This window comes from Oncorhynchus mykiss, chromosome 10 (assembly GCF_013265735.2).
Source record: "Oncorhynchus mykiss isolate Arlee chromosome 10, USDA_OmykA_1.1, whole genome shotgun sequence".
NCBI classification, from domain to species: Eukaryota; Metazoa; Chordata; class Actinopteri; order Salmoniformes; family Salmonidae; genus Oncorhynchus; species Oncorhynchus mykiss.
The window spans coordinates 14,032,977-14,056,933 of NC_048574.1; the positions used below are offsets into that span (position 1 = coordinate 14,032,977).

Consider the following 23,957-nt stretch of genomic DNA (forward strand, 5'->3'; position numbering starts at 1 on the left):
TCAACCGGTCAACATTCACAAGGCCGTACTCCGAGCATGCGCTGACCAACTGGCAAGTGTATTCACTGACATTTTCAGCCTGTCCCTGTCTGAGTTTGTAATACCAACATGTTTCAAGCAGACCACCATAGTCCCTGTGCCCAAGAACATTAAGGTTACCTGCCTAAATGACTACCAACCGGTAGCACTCACATCTGTGGCCATGAAGTGCTTTGAAAGGCTGGACATGGCTCACAACACCATTATCCCAGAAAACTTAGACCCACTCCCCTGTTGGGGCATACGGCCCCAACAGATCCAAAGATGATGCAATCACTTTTGCACTCAACACTGCCCTTTCCCACCTGGAGAAAAGGAACACCTATGTGAGAATGCGATTCACTGACTACAGCTTAGCGTTCAACACCATAGTGCCCCCAAAGCTCATCACAAAGCTAAGGACCCTGGGACTGAACCTGGACTTCCAGGATCCTGGTGGTAACGGTAGGTAACAACACATCCGCCACGCTGATCCTCAACACAAGGGCCCCTCAGGGGTGCATGCTCAGTCCCCTCCTGTACTCCCTGTTCACTCATGACTGCATGGCCAGGCACAACTCCAACACCATCATCAAGTTTGCAGATGACACAACAGTGGTAGTCCCGGTCATCAACAACGATGAGACAGCCTATAGGGAGGAGGTCAGAGACCTGGTTGTGTGGTGCCAGGACAACAACCTCTCCCTTAATGTGAGCAAGACAAAGGAGATGATTGTGGACTACAGGAAAAGGAGGACCTAGCACATCCCCATTCTCATCAACAGGGCTGTAGTGGAGCAGGTTAAGAGCTTCAAGTTCCTTGGTGTCCACATCAACAACAAACTAGAATGGTCCAAACACACTAAAACAGTCGTGAAGAGGGCCCAACAAAGCCTATTCCCCCACAGGAGACTGTAAAGATTTGGCATGGGTCCTCAGATCCTCAAAAGGTTCTACAGCTGCACCATTGAGAGCATCACTGCCTGGTATGGCAATTGCTCGACCTCCCACAGCAAGGCACTACAGAGTGTAGTGCATAAGGCCCAGTACATCACTGGGGCCAAGCTTCCTGCCATCCAGGACCTCTATACCAGGCGGTGTCAGAGGAAGGCCCTAAAAATTGTCAAAGACTCCAGCCACCCTAGTCAAAGACTGTTCTCTCTGCTACCACATGGCAAGCGGTACCGGAGCACCAAGTCTAGGTCCAAAAGGCTTCTTAACAGCTTCTACCCCCAAGCAAAAAGGCTCCTGTAGAGCTAATCAAATGGCCACCCCTTCTTTTACGCTGCTGCTACTCTGTTTATTATCTATGCATAGCCACTTTAACTCCACCTATATGTACATATTATCTCAATTTCCTCCACTAACAGGTCCCCCCCACATTGACTCTGTACCGGTACCCCCTGTATATAGCCTCCACATTGACTCTGTACCGGTACCCCTTGTATATAGCCTCCACATTGACTCTGTTCCAGTACCCCCTGTATATAGCCTCCACATTGACTCTGTACTGGTACCCCCTGTATATAGCCTCCACATTGACTCTGTACCGGTACCCCCTGTATATAGCCTCCACATTGACTCTGTACCGGTACCCCTTGTATATAGCCTCCACATTGACTCTGTTCCAGTACCCCCTGTATATAGCCTCCACATTGACTCTGTACCGGTACCCCCTGTATATAGCCTCCACATTGACTCTGTACTGGTACCCCTTGTATATAGCCTCCACATTGACTCTGTTCCAGTACCCCCTGTATATAGCCTCCACATTGACTCTGTACTGGTACCCCCTGTATATAGCCTCCACATTGACTCTGTACCGGTACCCCCTGTATATAACCGCGCTATTGTTATTTTACTGCTGCTGTTTAATTAATTGTTACTTTTATTTAAACATTTTTACTTAACACTTCTTTTTCTTAAACCTTCTTACAGCATTGTTGGTTAAGGGCTTGTAAGTAAGCATTTCACTGTAAGGTGAAACTGAATACCTGTTGTATTCGGTGCATGTGACAAATAACATTTAGTATGATTTGATCTTTAATCATACTGTTCAATGGCAACAACCATTGTTTACATTGTGGGAGGCAACCCGTTAGTTAAAACCTAAATAGACAATGCTGTTTCTAACTTCTTGACAACTGAAAAGTCCAGCCTCAATCCCTCACAAATATTAAAATCGTCACTACGACAACTAAATTATCAACACAGCGTTGGTAAATGGCTAGAAAAACAAATGAATAATAAAATATACAGGTATAAACTTTGTTCCCTTTCATAGGGGTCAATAATTATTAGTAGTAGTAGCAGTATGATTAACATAATGATCACCTATTAGTCTACGTATAATACGAGAATTTACATCCATAAGTAGGGTGAATATTTGCAAAGTGGGACACTTTCTGAAAATGTGCTTTCTGGAACAGCTTACAGTATTATCCCATTGTCTTAACCCACAACATGATACCTTCTAGACAGCTGAAGAACTCTATTACACCATACAAACTAAAACATGAAGAAATAATGAACGTGTGTGTCCGTCTTCAGATCAGGAGTGCAGATCAAATCAAATCCAAACAAATGTTCTTTGTCACATGGGCCGAATACAACAAGCGTGGACTTTACTGTGAAATGCTTACTTACAAGCCCTTAACCAACAGTTCAGTTCAGGAAATAGAAGAAAGTATTTACTAAATAACCTAAAGTTTAAAAAAATTATCAATAAGTAACACGGGAAAGTTACATAAAATGACATAACAATAAGAGGCTATGTAGAGGGGTATGGCACTGGAGTCAATGTGTGGGGGTACAGGTTAGTTGAGGTAATTTGTAAAGTGACAATGCATAGATAAACAGCGAGTAGCAGCAGTGTAAAAATATAGGGGGGGGGGGGGGGGTCATTGTAAACAGTCCGGGTGGCCATTTGATTAATTGATCAGTCTTATGGCTCGTGGGTAGAAGCTGTTAAGGAGCCTTTTGGTCCTAGACTTGGCGCTCTGGTACCGCTTGCAGTGAGATGGCAGAGAGAACAGTCTATGACTTGGGTGACTGAAGTCTTTGTCCATTTTTTTGGGCCTTCCTCTGACACCACCTAGTATATAGGTCCTGGATGTCAGGAAGCTTGGTCCCAGTGATGCACTGGGCCGTACGCACTACCCTCTGTAGCACCTTACAGTCAGATACCGAGGAGTTACCATACCGGCAGTGATAAAACCGGTCAGGATGCTCTCGATGCTGCAGCTGCAGAACTTTTTGAGGATCTGGGGACACATCTTTCCAGTCTCCTGAGGGGGAAAAGGTGTTGTCGTACCCTCTTCACAACTGTCTTGGTGTGTTTGGACCATGCTAGTTTGTTGGTGATGTGGACACCAATGAACGTGAAACTCTCGACCCGCTCCACTTCAGGCCCGTCAATGTTAATGGGGGCGTACCCAGCCCTCCTTTTCCTATAGTATACCATCAACTCCTTTGTCTTGTTCACATTGAGGGAAATGTTGTTGTCCTGGCAGCACACTGAGGAGGAGTAGCAAGGATCGGACCAATATCAAATCAAATCAAATCAAATCTTATTTGTCACATACACATGGTTAGCAGATTTTAATGCGAGTGTAGCGAAATGCTTGTGCTTCTAGTTCCGACAATGCAGTAATAACCAACGAGTAATCTAGCTAACAATTCCAAAACTACTACCTTATACACACAAGTGTAAAGGGATAAAGAATATGTACATAAAGAAATATGAATGAGTGATGGTACAGAGCGGCATAGGCAAGATGCAGTAGATGGTATCGAGTACAGTATATACATATGAGATGAGTATGTTAACAAAGTGGCATAGTTTAAAGTGGCTAGTGATACATGTATTACATAAAGATGCAGTAGATGATATAGAGTACAGTATATACGTATATATATATATATGAGATAAATAATGTAGGGTATGTAAACATTATATTAAGTAGCATTGTTTAAAGTGGCTAGTGATGTATTTACATCAATTCCCATCAATTCCCATTATTAAAGTGGCTGGAGTTGAGTCAGTGTGTTGGCAGCAGCCACTCAATGTTAGTGGTGGCTGTTTAACAGTCTGATGGCCTTGAGATAGAAGCTGTTTTTCAGTCTCTCGGTCTCAGCTTTGATGCACCTGTACTGATCTCGCCTTCTGGATGATAGCGGGGTGAACAGGCAGTGGCTCGGGTGGTTGTTGTCCTTGATGATCTTTATGGCCTTCCTGTGACATCGGGTGGTGTAGGTGTCCTGGAGGGCAGGTAGTTTGCCCCCGGTGATGCGTTGTGCAGACCTCACTACCCTCTGGAGAGCCTTACGGTTGTGGGCGGAGCAGTTGCCGTACCAGGCAGTGAAACAGCCCGACAGGATGCTCTCGATTGTGCATCTGTAGAAGTTTGTGAGTGCTTTTTGTGACAAGCCGAATTTCTTCAGCCTCCTGAGGTTGAAGATGCGCTGCTGCTCCTTCTTCACGATGCTGTCTGTGTGGGTGGACCAATTCAGTTTGTCTGTGATGTGTACGCCGAGGAACTTAAAACTTACTACCCTCTCCACTACTGTTCCATCGATGTGGATAGGGGGGTGTTCCCTCTGCTGTTTCCTGAAGTCCACAATCATCTCCTTAGTTTTGTTGACGTTGAGTGTCAGGTTATTTTCCCTGTAGGCCGTCTCGTCATTGTTGGTAATCAAGCCTACCACTGTTGTGTCGTCCGAAAACTTGATGATTGAGTTGGAGGCGTGCGTGGCCACGCAGTTGTGGGTGAACAGGGAGTACAGGAGAGGGCTCAGAACGCACCCTTGTGGGGCCCCAGAGGATCAGCGGGGTGGAGATGTTGTTACCTACCCTCACCACCTGGGGGCGGCCCGTCAGGAAGTCCAGTACCCAGTTGCACAGGGCGGGGTTGAGACCCAGGGTCTCGAGCTTGATGACGAGTTTGGAGGGTACTATGGTGTTAAATGCTGAGCTGTAGTCGATGGACAGCATTCTCACATAGGTATTCCTCTTGTCCAGATGGGTTAGGGCAGTGTGCAGTGTGGTTGAGATTGCATCGTCTGTGGACCTATTTGGGCGGTAAGCAAATTGGAGTGGGTCTAGGGTGTCAGGTAGGGTGGAGGTGATATGGTCCTTGACTAGTCTCTCAAAGCACTTCATGATGACGGAGGTGAGTGCTACAGGGCGGTAGTCATTTAGCTCAGTTACATTAGCTTTCTTGGGAACAGGAACAATGGTGGCCCTCTTGAAGCATGTGGGAACAGCGGACTGGGATAGGGATCGATTGAATATGTCCGTAAACACACCAGCCAGCTGGTCTGCGCATGCTCTGAGGGCGCGGATGGGGATGCCGTCTGGGCCTGCAGCCTTGCGGGGGTTAACACGTTTAAATGTTTTACTCACCTCGGCTGCAGTGAAGGAGAGTCCGCATGTTTTGGTTGCGGGCCGTGTCAGTGGCACTGTATTGTCCTCAAAGCGGGCAAAAAAGTTATTTAGTCTGCCTGGGAGCAAGGCATCCTGGTCCGTGTCTGGGCTGGTTTTCTTTTTGTAATCTGTGATTGACTGTAGATCCTGCCACATACCTCTTGTGTCTGAGCCGTTGAATTGCGATTCTACTTTGTCTCTATACTGACGCTTAGCTTGTTTGAATAGCTACACTGTTTGTATTCGGTCATGTGGTAGCGTGGTAAGTTTCCATGATACTTTAATAATAACTGAACACGACTCAATACAAAAATAACAAAGTGAATTGAAACATTCCTGAATGGTGACACAAACAACAAAACAGGAAACAATCACCCACGAAACACAGATAGGAAAAGGCTACCTAAGTATGATTCTCAATCAGAGACAACTAACGACACCTGCCTCTGATTGAGAACCATACCAGGCCAAACTCAAAACACAACATAGAAAAACGAACATAGACAACCCACCCAACTCACGCCCTGACCATATTAAAACCTGTTGGGGCTAGGGGGTAGTATTTTCACTTTTGGATGAAAGGCGTGCCCAGAGTAAACGGCCTACTCTTTCCCAGATGGGAATATATGCATAGTATTATTACTGGTTGATAGAAAACACTCGGAAGTTTCTAAAACTGTTTAAATTATATCTGTGAGTGTAACAGAACTCATATGGCAGACAAAAACCTGAGAAGAAATCCAAACAGGAAGTGAGAACTCAATTTAGAAAACAATGTCATTGGATGTCCATGTTAGATATGGATGAGCATGCACTTCCTAGGGCTTCCACAAGATGTCACCGTCTTTAGATTCTGTTTGTATGATTCTACTATGAAGGAGGGGCTTATAATAGCTCTTTGGGTGGGTGGTCTGGTAGAAAGCCTCGGTCTCGTTGCGTGCGGTCACAAGAGAGTGTACTTGCGTTCCAATGCGTTTCTTCAGACAATGAAATTCTCCGGTTGGAACCTTATTGCTGATTAATGTTTAAAACATTCTAAATATGGATTGGATACATCATTTGACTTGTTTCTACGACCTGTAACGGAACTTTTCGAGTTTTTGTCTGGAGGAATTGCTCGTGCTTTTTGAGGATTGAATGCTGGGCTGAACAAGCTAACAATAAGTGGCTAAATTATGGGCTTTTTGGAACTTTATGGAACAAATCAGTCATTTATTGTCGAACTGGGATTCCTGGAACTGCCTTCTGATGAAGATATTCAAAGCTAAGTGAATATTTATAGTGTTTTTTTGTAGCTTCTGTTGACGCCAAAATGGCGGCTATTTCTTTGGGTTCTGAGCACCGTTCTCAGATTATTATCTGACACAGCGGTTGCATAGAGGATACATTTATCTTTAATTCTGTGAATAACACTTGCATATTTTATCAATGTTTATTGTGAGTATTTCTGCAAAATCACCGGATGTTTTGGAAACAAAACATTACATTACAAAACATTACAATGTAAACTGAGATTTATATATATATATATATATATATATGCACATTATTGAAAAACACACAATACATGTATAACATGATGTCCTATGAGTGTCATCTGATGGAGATAATCAAAGGTTAGTGATTCATTTTATCTATATTTATGCTTTTGTGACTGTGAAATATCGCTGTGTGTGTTTTTGAATTTGGTGGTCATATAACATAAATATATGTTGTGTTTTCGCTGTAAAACATTTTAAAAATCGGACACGATGGGCAGATTAACAAGATGTTTATCTTTCATTTGCTGTATTGGACTTGTTAATGTGTGAAAGTTAAATATTTCTAAAGAATCTTTTTGTCAGCTTGTGCCCCCCTAGCCTCAACAGGTTTTAAAACAAAGACATAACAAAAGAACTGAGGTCAGAACGTGACAGTAGGGGCGGCCAGTCAGGATGTCCAGGATTAATTTGCAGAGGGAGGTGTTGAGTCCCAGGGTATTTTGCTTAGTGATGAGCTTTGTGGGTACTATGGTGTTGAATGCTGAGTTGTAGTCAATGAACAGCATTCTCACATAGGTGTTCCTTTTGTCCAGGTGGGAAAGGGCAGTGTGATTGCATCATCTGTGGATCTGTTGTGGCAGTTTGCAAATTGGAGTTGGTCTAGGGTATGCGGCATGATGGTGTTGATGTGAGCCATGACCAGCCTTTCAAAGCACTTCATTGGTAGCACTTCATGGCTACCGATGTGAGTGCTACGGGAGCGGTAATCATTTAGACAGGTTACCTTCGCACAGAGACTATGGTGGTCTGTTTGAAACATGTAGGTATTACAGACTCGGTCAGGGAGAGGTTGAAAATGTTAGTAAAGACACTTGTCAGTTGGTCCGCGCATGCTTTTAGTACATGTCCTGGTAATCCGTCTGCCCCTGCGGCTTTGTGAATGTTGACGTGTTTAATGGTCTTGCTCACATCTTCTACGGAGAGCGTGATCACACAGTCATCTGGAACAGCTGGTGCTCTCATGCATGTTTCAGTGTTACTTGACTCGAGGCGAGCATAAAATGCATTTAGCTCGTCTAGTAGGCTCGCGTCACTGGGCAGCTCGCGGCTGGGTCTCCCTTTCTAGTCTGTAATAGTTTGCCATCCCTGTCACATCCGAAGAGAGTCAGAGCCGGTGTGGGAGGATTCAATCATAGTCCTGTATTGATGTTTTGCCTGTTTGATGGTTCGTCTGAGGGCATAGCGGGATTTCTTATAAGCGTCCAGGTTAGAGTCCCACTCCTTGAAAGCAGCAGTTCTAGCATTTAGCTCGTTGCGGATGTTGCCTGTAATCCATGGCTTCTGGTTGGAATGTGTAAGTACCGTCACTGTGGGGACAACATCGTCGGTCCACTTATTGATGAAACCGGTGACTGAGGTGGTATTCTCCTCAATGCCATTGGATGAATCCTGAAACATATTCCAGTCTGTGCTAGCAAAACAGCCCTGTAGCGTAGCATCCGCGTCATCTGACCACTTCCGTATTGAGCTAGTCACTGGTACTACCCTGCTTTAGTTTTTGCTTGTAAGCGGGAATCAGAGGGATAGAAGGATATGGGAAACACCTATTCTCTGTTTGTCCTCCCCTTTATCCCCTCCCTCTCTTTTCTCCTGTCATCTGCTTGAAAACTTTTAAGTGAGAGGGAAATAGAGAGACATGAGAGGTTAAAATCTTAGGGACAATTCTAAGGGGCAATTATTGAAATGAACACCATGCAAGAGGCTACAAAGAATGTGTGTGTGTCCTGTCCCCACAAATTGGTTTTCTCTTCCAGCAGTCTGGTTGGAGTCTCTTCTTTTCTATTCATTGGCTTCAGTGGTGTACATCCCCCTCTCCTTTCCTCTTTTTCAACTTCTCCCCCACTTTCACAAGGAAGCAATTGTGTGCCATGTTAATCACACTGTATTATATATACTAGTGTCACAAGTGACAAAATGTTTACCATTCATTTTTACTGTGTTAAAATTGAATTAGGTTCCATAACATTTCTGTGTAATATACAATAAACTAGAGTTTTTCCAATATTGTGCTTTGCATTGTTAATGAAATGGATTAGTGATCCACCAGTAGAAAACATGACAATGTTTACAATACATTTTTACGGTGTTAAAATTGAACAAGGTTCCCTAACATTTCATTTTAATATACAGTACACATTTATTTTCCAATGTTGGAGCTGGCATAATATGGGAATGTTATGTTTTTGCAATGTTAATGACAATGGATTATTAATCTGCTAGTGGCACACATATAAAAAATAACCATACCAGTCATTTTTACAGTGATATTTTTCTGACACAGGGGGTCGTCAAAGTTCACTAATATAAATACTTAAAATAACGAATATTGGGATGGAGCAAGAAAATGTAGTTATTTAACACTTTTTAAAATGTGTAATGTTTCTTTAATGAAATACCCCCCCCCCCAATTTTTTTTTTTTTATCATATCAATCTCTCTTAGATCTTGCTGTGAAGTTGTGAGCTTGTGTGTGTTTGCAAAATATTACCCCCGTTAGGCTACTGCCTCACTCTACCAGTGATATCAAAGTAATTTTTAATTAAGCGTGAAAATGAATTTGGAATCATTTTGATGAAGGAACATTGAATACGTGTGCTTCAAACTGTTTGCTTGGAATGATTAGCAGCTATCGTGCATGAGAGTGCATCTGACTCAGTTTCCAAAACAGAAAACACTCTGTACCGTAAAGTGAATAGTATTCACGCACAAACATTCACTGCAAACCGAAGAACAGTGTCGGCTCACTTGACTGTAGTCTCACTGTGGGAAGGTCTAGGCCAGCTAGGTACAGTAATAAGACTCTGATTCGGCTATATTAAACAACCTATTTTATATCTTGGCGCAGCTTACACTTCTAAAAATGGGTCATTCTAGTTGAGGAAGTTTTTAGATTCAGGCCAGGTTGATTTAAGGTTGGGTGTTTTGGTCCCAGTCTGATAGTGTCTGAGGGAGTGCCAGTCAGTCAGTCACACAGATGTGGACAGTTAGTCGATGCTAGAGGCTGTAAATCATTAGTGTTATGGGGTTATGTAGACAAAGGTCAGAGCAGAGCATGAAAAGAGGCTGACTTAGATTCCTGGCTGCCATTGACTCATTATTATCCTAGAGATCAACAGTGTTGAGGGGAGGGGCTTACAAGTTTACAGGTTACAGCTGCAGCTTTACTCCGCTACAACACCCAGCCATAAGAGGAGGCCTTGGCTCAGCATGAGAGGCTATGAGGATAACACAGCCTTCCTGGGGGAGTGGGGACCCTTTCAACAGACTGTCTTCTTTCTGCTCTGTGCCAGCACCATTCCCAACGGATTCAGCGCCTTCTCCGTCATCTTTCTAGGGGACAGCCCCCCGCACCACTGTTTTGTCCCAGACTCGGGCAACCTGAGCGAGGCATGGAGGAAGGCCATCATTCCCATAGAGGTGGTGAATGGACAGGAGAAGGAGAGCAAGTGCAGCAGATACAGGCTGGATGTGGTCAGAAACCTGTCTGCTCTGGGCTACATCCCCGGCCTGGACGTCAACCTCACTGAGGTGGAGCAGGAGTGCTGTGTGGATGGATGGAGCTACAGCAAAGATATATACCAGTCTACCATAGTCACTGAGGTGAGTATACAGACATTCTCTCTCTATAAGCTGCTCCTGAAAATGCCCAGGGCAGTTGGGGGCCGATTCTGACCCGAGTGATGCGTGCTTAGATGGAAGGTAAATCCCATTTTATGCACGTTTCTCTCCATGCTATTCTGACCATGAACATAAAGGTATACTTTGGGATTTGGCAATCAAGCCATTTATCTACTTTCTCAGAGTCAGATTAACTTGTGGATTCCATTTGTATGTCTCTGTGTGCAGTTTGAAGGAAGTAACAAGCCCCTGTCTGTACTTCCCACAGAAACCACATTTTTTCTCACAACCCTGTCCCTGGTTGCCACTACTCTTGCTTAAAAAAAGGTTATATTTTAACAAACCTAACACAATGGTAAATCTAAGCGCAGGCTATAGGTTCAGGAGTGCGTCAGGAATATTTGTGCTATTTTCATTATCACAATTATCGGCACACTTGCTGGCATTCGTGCAAAAGGGATGGGATTTGATGAATTAACAACTTGTGGGTGTGTTGAGGCTTGGCACCTCACTGGCCAATCAGAACATGCTCTATGGAGAAATATGTAGTTGCTTCAGGTTGTGTATTTACAGTCTTATGTATTGCATTGGAATCAAGTACAATTCCAACGTCAGTCCATTTCAGTTTGTTAAATGGCTTACAGAAACAAAATAACAAAATGTAGACCTATCCCATCTTTGCTAAATACACTATATATACAAAAGTATGTGGACACCACTTCAAATGAGTGGATCCGGCTGTTTCAGCCACACCCGTTGCTGACAAGTGTATAAAATCGAGCACACAGCCATGCAATCTCCATAGACAAACATTGGCAGTAGAATGGCCTTACTGAAGAGCTCAGTGACTTTCAACGTGGTACCATCATAGGATGCCACCTTTCCAACAACTCAGTTCATCAAATTTCTGCCCTGTTACAGCTGCCCTGGTCAACTGTAAGTGCTGTTATTGTGAAGTGGAAACAGCTAGGAGCAACAACGGCTCAGCCACAAAGTGGTAGGCCACACAAGCTCACAGAACGGGACCGCCGAATGCTGAAGCGCATAGTACGTAAAAATTGTCTGTCCTCACTACTGAGTTCCAAACTGCCTCTGGAAGAAAAGTCAGCACAAGGACTGTTCGTCGGGAACTTCATGAAATTGGTTTCCGTAGCCGAGATCATCATGCGCAATGCCAAGCGTCGCCTGGAGTGGTATAAAGCTCTGGAGCAGTGGAAACGCGCTTACCGAAGTGATGAATCACGTTTCACCATCAGGCAGTCCAATGGACGAATCTGGGTTTGGCGGATGCCAGAAGAACGCTACCTGCCCCAATGCAAAGTGCCAACGAAAAGTTTGTTGGAGGAGGAATAATGGTCTGAGGCTGTTTTTCATGGTTCAGGCTAGGCCCCTTAGTTCCAGTGAAGGGAAATCTTACCGCCACAACATACAATGACATTCTAGACGAACTGTGTGACAACAGTTTGGGGAAGGCCCTTTCCTGTTTCAGCATGACAATGGCCCCTTGCACAAATAGAGGTCCATACAGAAAGGGTGTCGAGGATCAGTGTGGAAGTACATGACTGACCTTACACAGAGCCCTGTGTAATGTGCTCAAATTGGCTGGGCAGCCAGCTAGCTCATGGAAGAGTTTTGGTGGTTCCAAACGTCTTTGATTTAAGAATGATGGAGGCCACTGTGTTCTTTGGGACCTTCAATGCTGCAGAAAGTTTTTGGTACTAGGAAAAGTCAGCCAAAACTTAAAACCTCAATGTAAATATGGAGTCAACATGCAAGTGTAAGTAAAACGAATGTAAATACGTTCGTAATTGAGCACCAATGCACAAAAACGTATTGTAAAAGTAATGATGTTTTTGTTTGATTAGCTTTTGGAAATTGTAGAAATAAAACATTGTCCTTTTTCAGAAGTAGCTAGGCAGGCTAACGTTAGTTAGCTAATTAATTTGCTAGCTATCAAACAGTAGGTGTAAATTAATAATTATATAGTTCATATAAGTAGACATGCAATCATAATTGACTGTAGCGTATATAAAGCACCCACAATCTACTGTTGGCTGAAAAAACAATCGTCGCGGGATGAACGAGTGACGGATTTCCGGGCCAGGGCGGTCCATTTAAAAATCATTCCTTCGTCCATCGCCCCTTACACTGCAAGTGTATACTCGTCAGACATCATAATACTTTATTAGAAGTGTCCATTTAATTTGAGGGCTGAGGGGATAAGGTGTGTCTTTTAAGTGTTTGAAACACAGCCAAGGTCTCTGGAGTCTGATGCCCAGGCCAAATGGCAAAAACATTTTATTTTAGACACATTCAAATTGTGAGATAGGCTTACACTTGGACATGCACAAATTACTATTAAGCTTGATTGAATAATGATTTATAAATCCACTTAAAATGGTCATGAGACAAACTCTTTCCATCATGCAACATTGCAAGGGTTTCACAAACATTCCCACTTTTGGATGGGATGCAATGGTGAAATTATTTATTTATCCAAGGAATTAAGGCATCGTGTCTAGATCTGCCCATCTGCGCAACAAGCTCGCAGAAGCTCGCATCAGACGCTCACAACAAATTTGCATCTTCCCAGAACCCTGTTCTCTTGGTAACGTTATCCGTTACCCAAGGGTATTACTTGAGACACACCCAGCATGTTAACGTTAGCTAGCCAGCTAGCTAGCTACTTGTGTCAACACACTATGAGTAACGTTAGTTCCTTTTCAATATAGCTAACTAATTAGTGTTAGCTAACACTATTATTGCTAGCTGGATAATCCAACAACTAGCTAGGTAACGTTAGCTAGCTAGGCCTAGCTAGCTATATGCCTGAACAAAAGAAATCATGATGATGATGATGATGATAACTTTGTAGAGTGTTTATGTTAAAGAGTCATATTATTATTCTTTTCTACCACATATTCCCACAAAGTCTCAGACTCCAGGATGGGAAAATGCTTACAAGAAAGAAATGGACAAAGAAAGTTGGCGATTTCCATTGTTACTTGTAATGTTAAACATGGACGATAAAGACAATCCCATTTTTCTAAATCTAGGCTACTCACCATACAATAGGCTACAGATTTGAGTAATAGTTATTTTTATGTTTTTGAGTAGCCCGAAAGCTTTGTTTAATCTAACAATACAAATCCTTATTATTTTGTAAGAAATTTATTTTTACATGTTGCAATAAAGTTGACAAAAGTAGAATGCTCAATGAAAATGGCGCCAAAGAGGATGGCTGACGTTTTCATGCCTGTAACCAATTGTGCTATTTTGTTCATTTTTTTGCGTTGTTTGTAACTTATTTTTAAACTTATTTTGTACATAGTGTTGCTGCTACCGTCTCTTATGACTGAAAATAACTTCAGGACATCAGAACTCACAACACAGACCAATGCTGGCAATAAGAGCGCACTCAACCAACTCTATAAGGCCATAAGCAAACAAGAAAATGCTCATCCAGAAGTGGCGCTCCTAGTGGTCGCGGACGTTAATGCAGGCACACTTAAGTCAGTTTTACCACATTTTTAACAGCATGTCACATGTGCAATCAGAGGGGAAAAAAACTCTAGACCACCTTCACTCCACACACAGAGATGCATGCAAAGCTCTCCCCCACCCTCCATTTGGAAAATCCGACCATAATTCTTTCCTCCTGATTCCTGCTTACAAGCAAAAACTGAAGCAGGAAGCACCAGCTACTCGCTCAATACGGAAGGGGTCAGAAGGCGTGCATGCTACGCTACAGGGCAGTTTTGCTAGCACAGACTGGAATATGTTCCGGGATTCATCCAATGGCATTGAGGAGTGTACCACCCCAGTCATCGGCTTCATCAATAAGTGCATCGACGACATCGTCCCCACAATGACGATACGTACATATTCCAACCAGAAGCCATGGATTACAGGCAACATCCACATCGAGCTAAAGGCTAGAGCTGCCGCTTTCAAGGAGCCGGACACTAATTCGGACGCCTATAAGAAATCCTTAGACAAACCATCAAACAAGCAAAGCATCAATAGAGGATTAATATTTAATCCTACTGCATCGGCTCTGACACTCGGATGTGGCACGACTTGAAAACGATTACGGACTACAAAGGGAAACCCAGACGCTAGCTGCCCGGTGACGAGAGCTTACCGGACGAGCTCAATGCCTTTTATGCTCGCTTCGAGGCAAGCAACACTGAAGCATGCACGAGAGCACCAGCTGTTCTGGATGACTGTGTGATAGCCGATGTGAGCAAGACCTTTAAACAGGTCAACATTCACAAAGTCGGGGGCCAGATGGATTACCAGGACGTGTACTCAAAGCATGCTCGGACCAACTGACAAGTGTCTTCACTGACATTTTCAACCTCTCCCTGACTGAGTCTGTAATAGCTACATGTTTCAAGCAGACCAGCATAGTCCCTGTGCAATCTCAATCACACTCCACACTGTCGTTTCCCACCTGGACAAAAGGAACACCTATGTGAGAATGCTGTTAATTGACTACAGCTCAACATTCAACACCATATTGCCCACAAAGCTCATCATTAGGCTAAGGACCCTGGGACTAAACACCTCCCTCTGCAACTGGATCCTGGACATCCTGACGGGCCGCCCCCAGGTGGTAAGGGTAGGCAACAACACATCTGCCACGCTGATCCTCAACACTGGGGCCCCTCAGGGGTGTGTACTTAGTTCACTCCTGTACTCCCTGTTCACCGACGACTGCTTGGCCAAACATGACTCCAACACCATCATTAAGTTTGCTGATGACCCAACAGTGGCAGGCCTGATCACCGGCAACGATGAGACAGCCTATAGGGAGGAGGTCAGAGACCTGACAGTGTGGTGCCAGGACAACAACCTCTCCCTTAATGTGAGCAAGACAAATGAGCTGATAGTAGACTACAGGAAAAAAGCAGGCCAAACAGGCCCCCATTAACATCAACAGGGCTGTAGTGGAGCAGGTCTAGAGTTTCAAGTTCCTTGGTGTCCACATCACCAATGATCTTTCATCCAAACACACAATGGCAGTCATGAAGAGGGCACAACAACACCTTTTACCCCCAAGCCATAAGACTGCTGAACAATTAATCAAGTGGCCACCGGACATTTACATTGACCCCCCTCATTTTAACTAGCTAAATACTGTGTAACATGTAGTAATTACATTGTACTTATGCAGATATTACATGTACTCTGTGTTGTACTTGAGGGTTTATCCTCTCACTTGGATGGTAACGAGGTTCAGGTTGTCATAATGGGTAATGTACACATTAATTAGAAATGATTATTTAAATTATAATCTGGGATGACAGCCGTATGGTAGACCCCAGTCAGTGAGATTGACCTACTGTATATCTGATCTGTTTTTGTAAATTCAACCAAGCTAACCCAGATAGTTCACTTTTTGGGGGCAAGTGCTAGCAACAACATTGAGTAGAGATTTTGACTGTAATAAGGACCCATTAGAATGAAGTGTTACCGAAAGGGGTGAATTCCTAAGTGGGAATTGTCCCCTACGATTCTATTGGGATATATCAAAGCTCTGCTCAAGTTACTGATATACAATATATTATGCTTTAAAAAATCAGCATGATCTCAGGTGAATGAGTGACTTTACTACTCTAGTATCTCATTCTACTCACAGAATGATTGTCTATGTTCAAAACCATGTGACCATAACATCAGTGTGAGGTGTGAAGAGGTTCCTCAACAGACCAAAGTCAGTTAGGTCATCACATGACAAAGAGAAATGCAAGCCTGAGTAACAACACCTAGACAGACAACAAAAATAAAGTTGGATTGCCCCCCCCCCCCCCCACTCCATAGAAGCCTTTAGTAGAACCAGCATTTCTGAACTTGATTTGTCTGATGGGAATATTCTGTTGTATGTTGATGCACTGAAGTTTGCACCATCGACTGTTCACCCAATATGTATAACAATCAATCATTTTTTCTCACTATTCCCTGAATGCTGTTGTGTTTCAGTTTGACTTAGTGTGCAATGACAAATGGAAGCAGCCATTCACTTCCTCTGTGTACTTCCTTGGGGTGCTGTGTGGCTCCTTCTTCTCTGGACAGCTCTCTGACCGGTACTCCACCTCATGATGATCACTAAACAGTAAGGACGCATCCCAAATGGAACACTTTTACCTTTATAGTGCACTATAGTTCATAGTGCACTAGTTCATAGTGCACTATAAAAGAATAAAGTGGGATGGGGTGCAGCCTAATCTTTGTTGATCTGTATGGATGGACTGACTAGACCTATTTGCAGCTTCATAAAATCCACAATAATCTATTGGAATACTAACTCTTTGACTGAAGAAAGTCCCCTCTCTTCTGATCTCTAAGTCCCTTGTGTGTTTATAGGTTTGGGCGAAAGCCTGTCCTTTTTGTGACCATGGCAGTCCAGACACTCTTTACCTTTGTTCAAGTCTTTTCTCAGTCCTGGGAAATGTTCTCAGTCCTCTTCTTCATTGTGGGACTGGGGCAAATATCCAACTATGTGGCAGCGTTCGTATTGGGTGAGTCATGCAAATCACAGGTTTAAGTGATGCCATTCTTACACTCTTGGGTGAAATATAGTAAAACTGTAATAAAGCCTCAAGTCTGGATTACTTTGTTTATTTATTGCTTTATTCAGGCACAGAAATCTTGACGGCCACAGTGCGTGTCCTATACGTTACACTGGGGGTGTGTCTGTTCTTTGCCTTCGGCTACATGATGCTGCCTCTCCTGGCATTCTTCATCCGGGACTGGAGGTCGCTCCTTCTGGTTATGTCTGTGCCTGGCCTGGTATACATCCCCCTCTGGTGGTAGGTTATGGGTAACACACCTTAGACATCAACCAAAGGTCACAGGCAACAGTCTTCATTCATAAACGGTCACATTTTTACATGAGAAATAAACTGTACATGAGAAAATACTTCTGAAATAGGCTATACTATGATATTTCCTCATTCTTGGCTTATTTTAATCATGTTTATGAAACCTAGTGTATTGTTTTGAACATTTTCTTTAAAAATTCATTGTGCAACAGGTTCATCCCAGAGTCTCCCAGATGGCTGCTCTCTCAGGGAAGAGTGGAGGAGGCTGAGGCCATACTGAGAGATGCTGCCAGGAGGAACAGAGTCACAGCACCAGAGGTCATCTTTGAGGAGTCAGAGGTACCTCCTTATTAAAATACTAAGCAGGTGCACCTGACCGACATCATAATCTCTATGAGATGGAATAAATGATTAATTTTGTGGCATTTTTTTAATCCTTCACATTTGGAAAGGTATGCAGTCTGACTGAGTTAACATAGAATTCATCTCGGCAACGCAGATGAATGTGTGCTACTAACACTGATTTACAGGGTGAAGAGAAACCTAAACCAGAGGAACATCACAGTCCTTTGGACCTCCTGAAGACTAGCAACATTCGTAAAATCACCCTCATATTGGCTCTAGTGTGGTGAGCATCCATTAAAACTCACACGATCACACTGGGACACTCCCGAGGTCTACTCTTTTGAACCCTATCTCGTGATCATGGCATGCCATTCAGACATATGTAAAGCATTATTTACAGGGAAGTTATACCTGCAGCGAAAGTTAGGATCCACTTCTAACTGACTGGCCTATTGCCATGATCTTCAGTCTGTGAATATCTTTGACCACAGCCATAGTAGCCATGGTTACGGTAGCATGGTGTAACAGTAGAAGCTGTTCTTGGTTTCTCGCAGTCATAGACTGAATTGTACACCAACTTACAATAATACATGATTGTAACATGATTGTAACATTATGTATTTACTTTACCCAACCAGCTCATCCCAGGACAAATGTTTGACAACAGGGGGGTTGCATGTGGAAGTGCATATCTTGAGAGACACTTAACTACACAGGTCAATGTTTGACGAGGTTAACAGATAGTAACAATGTTAATGTGTCAACAGTTCGAAAGATCAGGTTGAAGGGGCAACTATGAAACAAAAGACTGTTATCCAAAAAGTTATGCAAAACCTGGTTAGCGAAGCATCCTTGACCACTTCACTCTGCCTCTCCACAATACTATGTACTGTAGGCCTCAGTGGCTTTACCTGGCTGTCCTCACCTATTGGGAAAAGTCTCACTTCAGACGGCTGATATTTGCATTGTTTTCGTGTTCCATGCTTTCAATGTGCTATCCAGGTTCACCCTGAGTATGGGCTACTTCGCCATATCCCTGAACACATCCCGTCTCCATGGAGACCCCTATGTGAACTGTTTCATCTCTGCTGCCATCGAGGTGCCTGCTTACGTCATCAGCTGGCTCTTCTTGCGCTACCTACCCAGGAGGATATCTGCCTCCGCTAGCATGCTGCTAGGAGGGGGAGCTCTCTACTTCATCCAGCTGGTACCGCCAAGTAAGACTGTGTACCAAATGGCACCCTATTTCCCCATAGGGCTCTGGTCAAAAGGAGTGCCCTATAAAGGGAATAGGGTGTCATTTGGGATGCATGCAGAAACTAGCCTGACTCTCAGTTCTTGGTCCCACAATACAGTGTCATAACCATGAAAAAGAACACCAATAGTGCACAAATAACAAAAAGGCACACAAAAAAAGATTTAGGCTTTGATTAACAATACCATATGTATCTCTCTGGCCCAGGTCTACCTAGCCTATCCATAGCCCTGGAGATGTTGGGTAAATTTGGCATGGCCATTGGTACTGCACTGATGTATGCCTACACTGGAGAGCTGTATCCCACAGTGATCAGGAACACTGCGCTAGGCTCCTGTGCCATGATCTCTCGGGTAGGCAGTATCATCGCTCCCTACATCATGACCTTGAGTGAGTGTTAATTTTCAATGCAACAATTGACCACACGGTGGTGCTTAAAAGAGCCACATTCATATTCTGCTTTTCTGGCTATATATTATGTCAAGTCCCTTGCAATGTTTGAAATAGATTAATAATTGTGTTCTCTCTCTCTTTCTTTCTCTCTGAAGGTACCTATTATAAGTATTTGCCATACATTTTACTGGGGAGTCTTCTTGTGCTGTCAGCTATGGCCATTCCTCTTTTACCAGAGAGCTTTGGCCATCCTCTACCAGAGACCATTAAGCAGATGCACAAACGAAAGTGGTGAGCAATACGCCTCATACTGTAGTTTAGTTTATTGGTCTTTCAGCATTATTACAGGTTATTTATGAAACGGTTGTAATTAAAAATACTGAATGACTCAGCTGATGTTGATTATGAGTGAAAACAATCCTTTAATAGTGTGTTAATCTTTCCTACAGGCTAAAGTGCCCATCTCTGAAGAGGATGAGAGACCACCTGAACAGCTCTTTGATGAATGACACTAGATTGAGTGTCTAGCCAAATGACACTAGATTGTAATTACTTTATAACTGCTTTGAAAATACACTAAAAGTATGTGGACACCGTTTCAAATGAGTGGATATGACTATTTCAGCCACACCGGTTTCTGACATGTGTATACAACTAAGCACACATCCAAGCACTTTCCATAGACAAACATTGGCAGTAGAATGGCCCTTACTGAAGTGCTCAATTACTTTCAACGTGGCACCGTCATAGGATACCACCTTTCCAACAAGTCAGTTCATCAAATTTCTGCCCTGCTAGAGCTGCCCTGTTCAACTGTAAGTGCTGTTATTGTGAAGTGGAAATGTCTAGGAGCAACAACGGCTCAGCCGCGAAGTGGTAAGCCACACAAGAACTGTTCGTCGGGAGCTTAATGAAATGGGTTTCCATAGCCAAGCAGCTGCACACAAGCCTGAGATCACCATGTTGATGGAGAGTGTCGTTGGAGTGGTGTAAAGGTCGCCGCCAGTGGACTCTGGCGCAGTGGAAACCCGTTCTCTGGAGTGATGAATCACGCTTCACCATCTGGCAGTCCGACAGACGAATCTGGGTTTGGCGGATGCCAGGAGAACGCTACCTACCCCAATGCATAGTGCCAACTGTAAAGTTTGGTGGAGGAGGAATAATGGTCTGGGGCTGTTTTTCATGGTTTGGGCTAGGCCCCTTAGTTCCAGTGAAGGGAAATATTAACGCTACAGCATAAAATGACATTCTAGACAATTCTGTGCTTCCAACTTTGTGTCAACAGTTTGGGGAAGGCCCTTTCCTGTTTCAGCATGACAATGTCCCTGTGCACAACGTGAGGTCCATACAGAAAGGGTTTGTTGAGATTGGTGTTGACTGGCCTGCACAGAGCCCTGACGTCAACCCCATCGAACACCTTTGAGATTAATTGGACTGACGACTGCGACCATGGCCTAATCGCCCAACATCAGCGCCCGACCTCATTAATGCTCTTGTGGCTGAATGGAAGCCCTGCACCAATGTTCCAACATCTAATGGAAAGCCTCCCCAGAAGAGTGGAGGCTGTTATACCAGCAAAGGGGGACCAACTACCTATTAATGCCCATGATTTTGGAATGAGATGTCCAATGAGCAAGTGTCCACATACTTTTGACCATACAGTGTATTTTTATTTGGTGTTTTGTCCAGTGTAAATACACATAATTTTTCTTACATTTTGTATTGCATTGATCATGCCATATATTGTATAAGACAAGTGTTTATTGTTGGCTTTCATATGTCTTCATAGCGTGTTAATAATTTTTTTGGACACTTTGCTTAACCTAAAAATTGTAATTTTAAATTAAATGAAAGACATCTTTCGAGGAGAGGCTTTGATACCAAGAGCCTGCCAATGCAATTTTGAATTTGTTATTTGGTTATCAAAAAGCCAAGAAAACACTCCTGGCCTCCCGAGTGGTGGTCTAAGACGCTGCATCACAGTGCTAGCTGTGCTACTAGAGATACTGGTTCAAGTCCAGGCTCTGTCGCAGCTGGCCACAACTGGGAGATCCATGGGGCGGTGCACAATTGGCCCATCTTCATGAGGGTTTGGCCGGCAGGGATGTTCTTGTCCCATCGCGCACTAGCGACTCCTGTGGCGGGCCGGGCGCAATGCACGCTGACAGGGTCGCCAGGTGTACAGTGTTTCCTCCGACACATTGGTGCGGCTGGCTTCCGGGTTAAGCGGGCATTGTATCAAGAAGCAGTGCGGCTTGGCTGGGTTGTGTTTCAGAGGACGCACGGCTCTCGACCTTCGCCTCTCCCGAGTACGTACAGGAGTTGCAGCGATGGGACAAGACTGTAACTACCAATTGGGTACCACAACATTTTTTAAGACACTTACACCAATTCTCAATGTAAGAACAACAATTCTGTTCAAACTCTAATATATACAGTACTAGTTAAAGGTTTGGATACACTCATTCAAGGGTTTTTCTTTATTTTGACTATTTTCTACATATTTTGGTTACTACATGATTTCATATGTGTTCTTTCATAGTTTTGATGTTTTCACTATTCTACAATGTAGAAAATAGTGAAAATAAATAAAAACCCTTGAATGAGTAGATGTGTTCAACCTTTTCACTGGTACTTATATATTACAAATATATATATTTGCTGTCTTTATGTTGATAAAAAAACAAAAACATGAGCTGGCGCACACCCAGAACAATAATTTGTGTGGAGGTGCTGACTAAAGGCGAATAAACTATCAAAATAAAATAAGTTGCACACTCCTTGTATTATCTTTATTTAATGGGTATTTACCAACGTTTGGGCATCACTGTGCCTTCCTCAGGGCAATGTCATGAATACTTGAACCAGGTTATGTAGACAAACAGTGCAATTAGTGTAACCAATGACAATAGTGAGGGGTGTGTAATAATGGTTAAGTTAATTAAAATTAATGAAACTTATATATGGCATATTAAATATTACGCTATTGTTATCATATAGAAACATAATGGAATATTGTACATCATATTAGCATCAACATACATTATTGTTTCATTCAATTTCACATAATCATTTTTGTTACATGTAATCAGTTGGTTCAACCTTAATATATAAATGTTTATGTTGATAACATTTTTATGAGAAGCTGTGAAATGGTTAATCTCTGCATTTTACTATGAATTCATTATTTTGTTAGGACATGTGTTGTTGTCCTCTAGCTCTGTGAGGTACAAAATCTTGGCAAGAGCCTATATAAAAATAAAACGTGCAGTTATAAAATCAGCAAGTACAAATAAAGTACAGTTGAAGTTGGAAGTTTATAGACACTTAGGTTTGAGTCATTAAAACTTGTTTTTCAACTACTCCACATATTTCTTGTAAACAAACTATAGTTTTGGCAAGTTGGTTAGGACATCTACCTTCTACATGACACAAGTAATTTTTCCAACAATTGTTTACAGATAGATTAATGCACTGTATCACAATTCCAGTGGGTCAGAAGTTTACATATGCTAAGTTGACTGTGCCTTTAAACAGCTTGGAAAATTCCAGAAAATGATGTCATGGCTTTAGAAGCTTCTGATAGTCTAATTGACATAATTTGAGTCAATTGGAGGTGTACCTGTGGATGTATTTCAAGGCCTACCTTCAAACTCAGTGCCTCTTTGCTTGACATCATGGGAAAATCAAAATAAATCAGCCAAGACCTTAGAACAAAATAATTGTAGACCTCCACAAGTCTGGTTTATCCTTGGGAGCAATTTCCAAATGCCTGAAGGCACCACGTTCATCTGTATAAACAATAGTATGCAAGTATAAACACCATGGGACCACGCAGCTGTCATACCGCTCAGGAAGGAGATGCGTTCTGTCTCCTAGAAATGAATCAATCCCAGAACAAGAGCAAAGGACCTTGTGAAGTTGCTGGAGGAAACAGTAACAAAAGTATCTATATCCACAGTAAAATGAGTCCTATAACAACATAACCTGAAAGGCCGCTCAGCAAGGAAGAAGCCACTGCTCCAAAACAGCCATAAAAAAGCCAGACTACGGTTTGCAAATGCACATGGGGACAAAGATTGTACTTTTTGAAGAAATGTCCTCTGGTCTGATGAAACAAAAATATAACTGTTTGGCCATAATGATCATCGTTATGTTTGGAGGAAAAGGGGGAGGCTTGCAAGCTGAAGAACACCATCCCAACCGTCAAGCACGGGGGCGGCAGCATCAAGCATACTTCCAAAGTTGTGGAAAAATGGCTTAAGGACAACCAAGTCAAGGTATTGGACTGGCCATCACAACGCCTTGACTTCAATCCTATAGAAAATTTGTGGGCATAACTGAAAAAGCATGTGCGAGCAAGATGGCCTACAAACCTGACTCAGTTACACCAGCTCTGTCAGGAGGAATGGGCCAAAATTAAATTCTTATCGTGGGAAGCTTGTGGAAGGCTACCCAAAACGTTTGAGCCAAGTTAAACAATTTAAAAGGCAATGCTACCAAATACTACCTGAGTGTATATAAACTTCTGTCCCA

At 43.0% G+C, this 23,957-nt stretch overlaps 1 protein-coding gene across 1 annotated transcript; it reads left to right on the top strand.

The window, feature by feature from the left end:
- Positions 1-9,715: 9,715 nt before the first annotated feature.
- On the top strand, positions 9,716-20,213 carry LOC110533371 (solute carrier family 22 member 5). The gene is made up of 10 exons (XM_021617502.2): positions 9,716-10,583; positions 16,587-16,690; positions 16,971-17,125; positions 17,245-17,416; positions 17,641-17,767; positions 17,959-18,056; positions 18,776-18,990; positions 19,236-19,418; positions 19,577-19,712; positions 19,871-20,213. Exons 1-10 carry the CDS (start codon positions 10,191-10,193, stop codon positions 19,947-19,949), a joined length of 1,662 nt encoding a protein of 553 aa, XP_021473177.2. The 5' UTR covers positions 9,716-10,190; the 3' UTR covers positions 19,950-20,213.
- The last annotated feature ends 3,744 nt before the right edge of the window (positions 20,214-23,957 follow it).

Bases quoted from the DNA above. Each gene is read 5' to 3' on its own strand.
- LOC110533371 (XM_021617502.2), top strand. From the start codon at position 10,191: ATGAGAGGCTATGAGGATAACACAGCCTTCCTGGGGGAGTGGGGACCC. The intron at 16,691-16,970 runs GTACTCCACCTC...GTGTGTTTATAG, and splicing joins TCTGGACAGCTCTCTGACCG to GTTTGGGCGAAAGCCTGTCC. The intron at 17,768-17,958 runs GTACCTCCTTAT...ACTGATTTACAG, and splicing joins TCATCTTTGAGGAGTCAGAG to GGTGAAGAGAAACCTAAACC.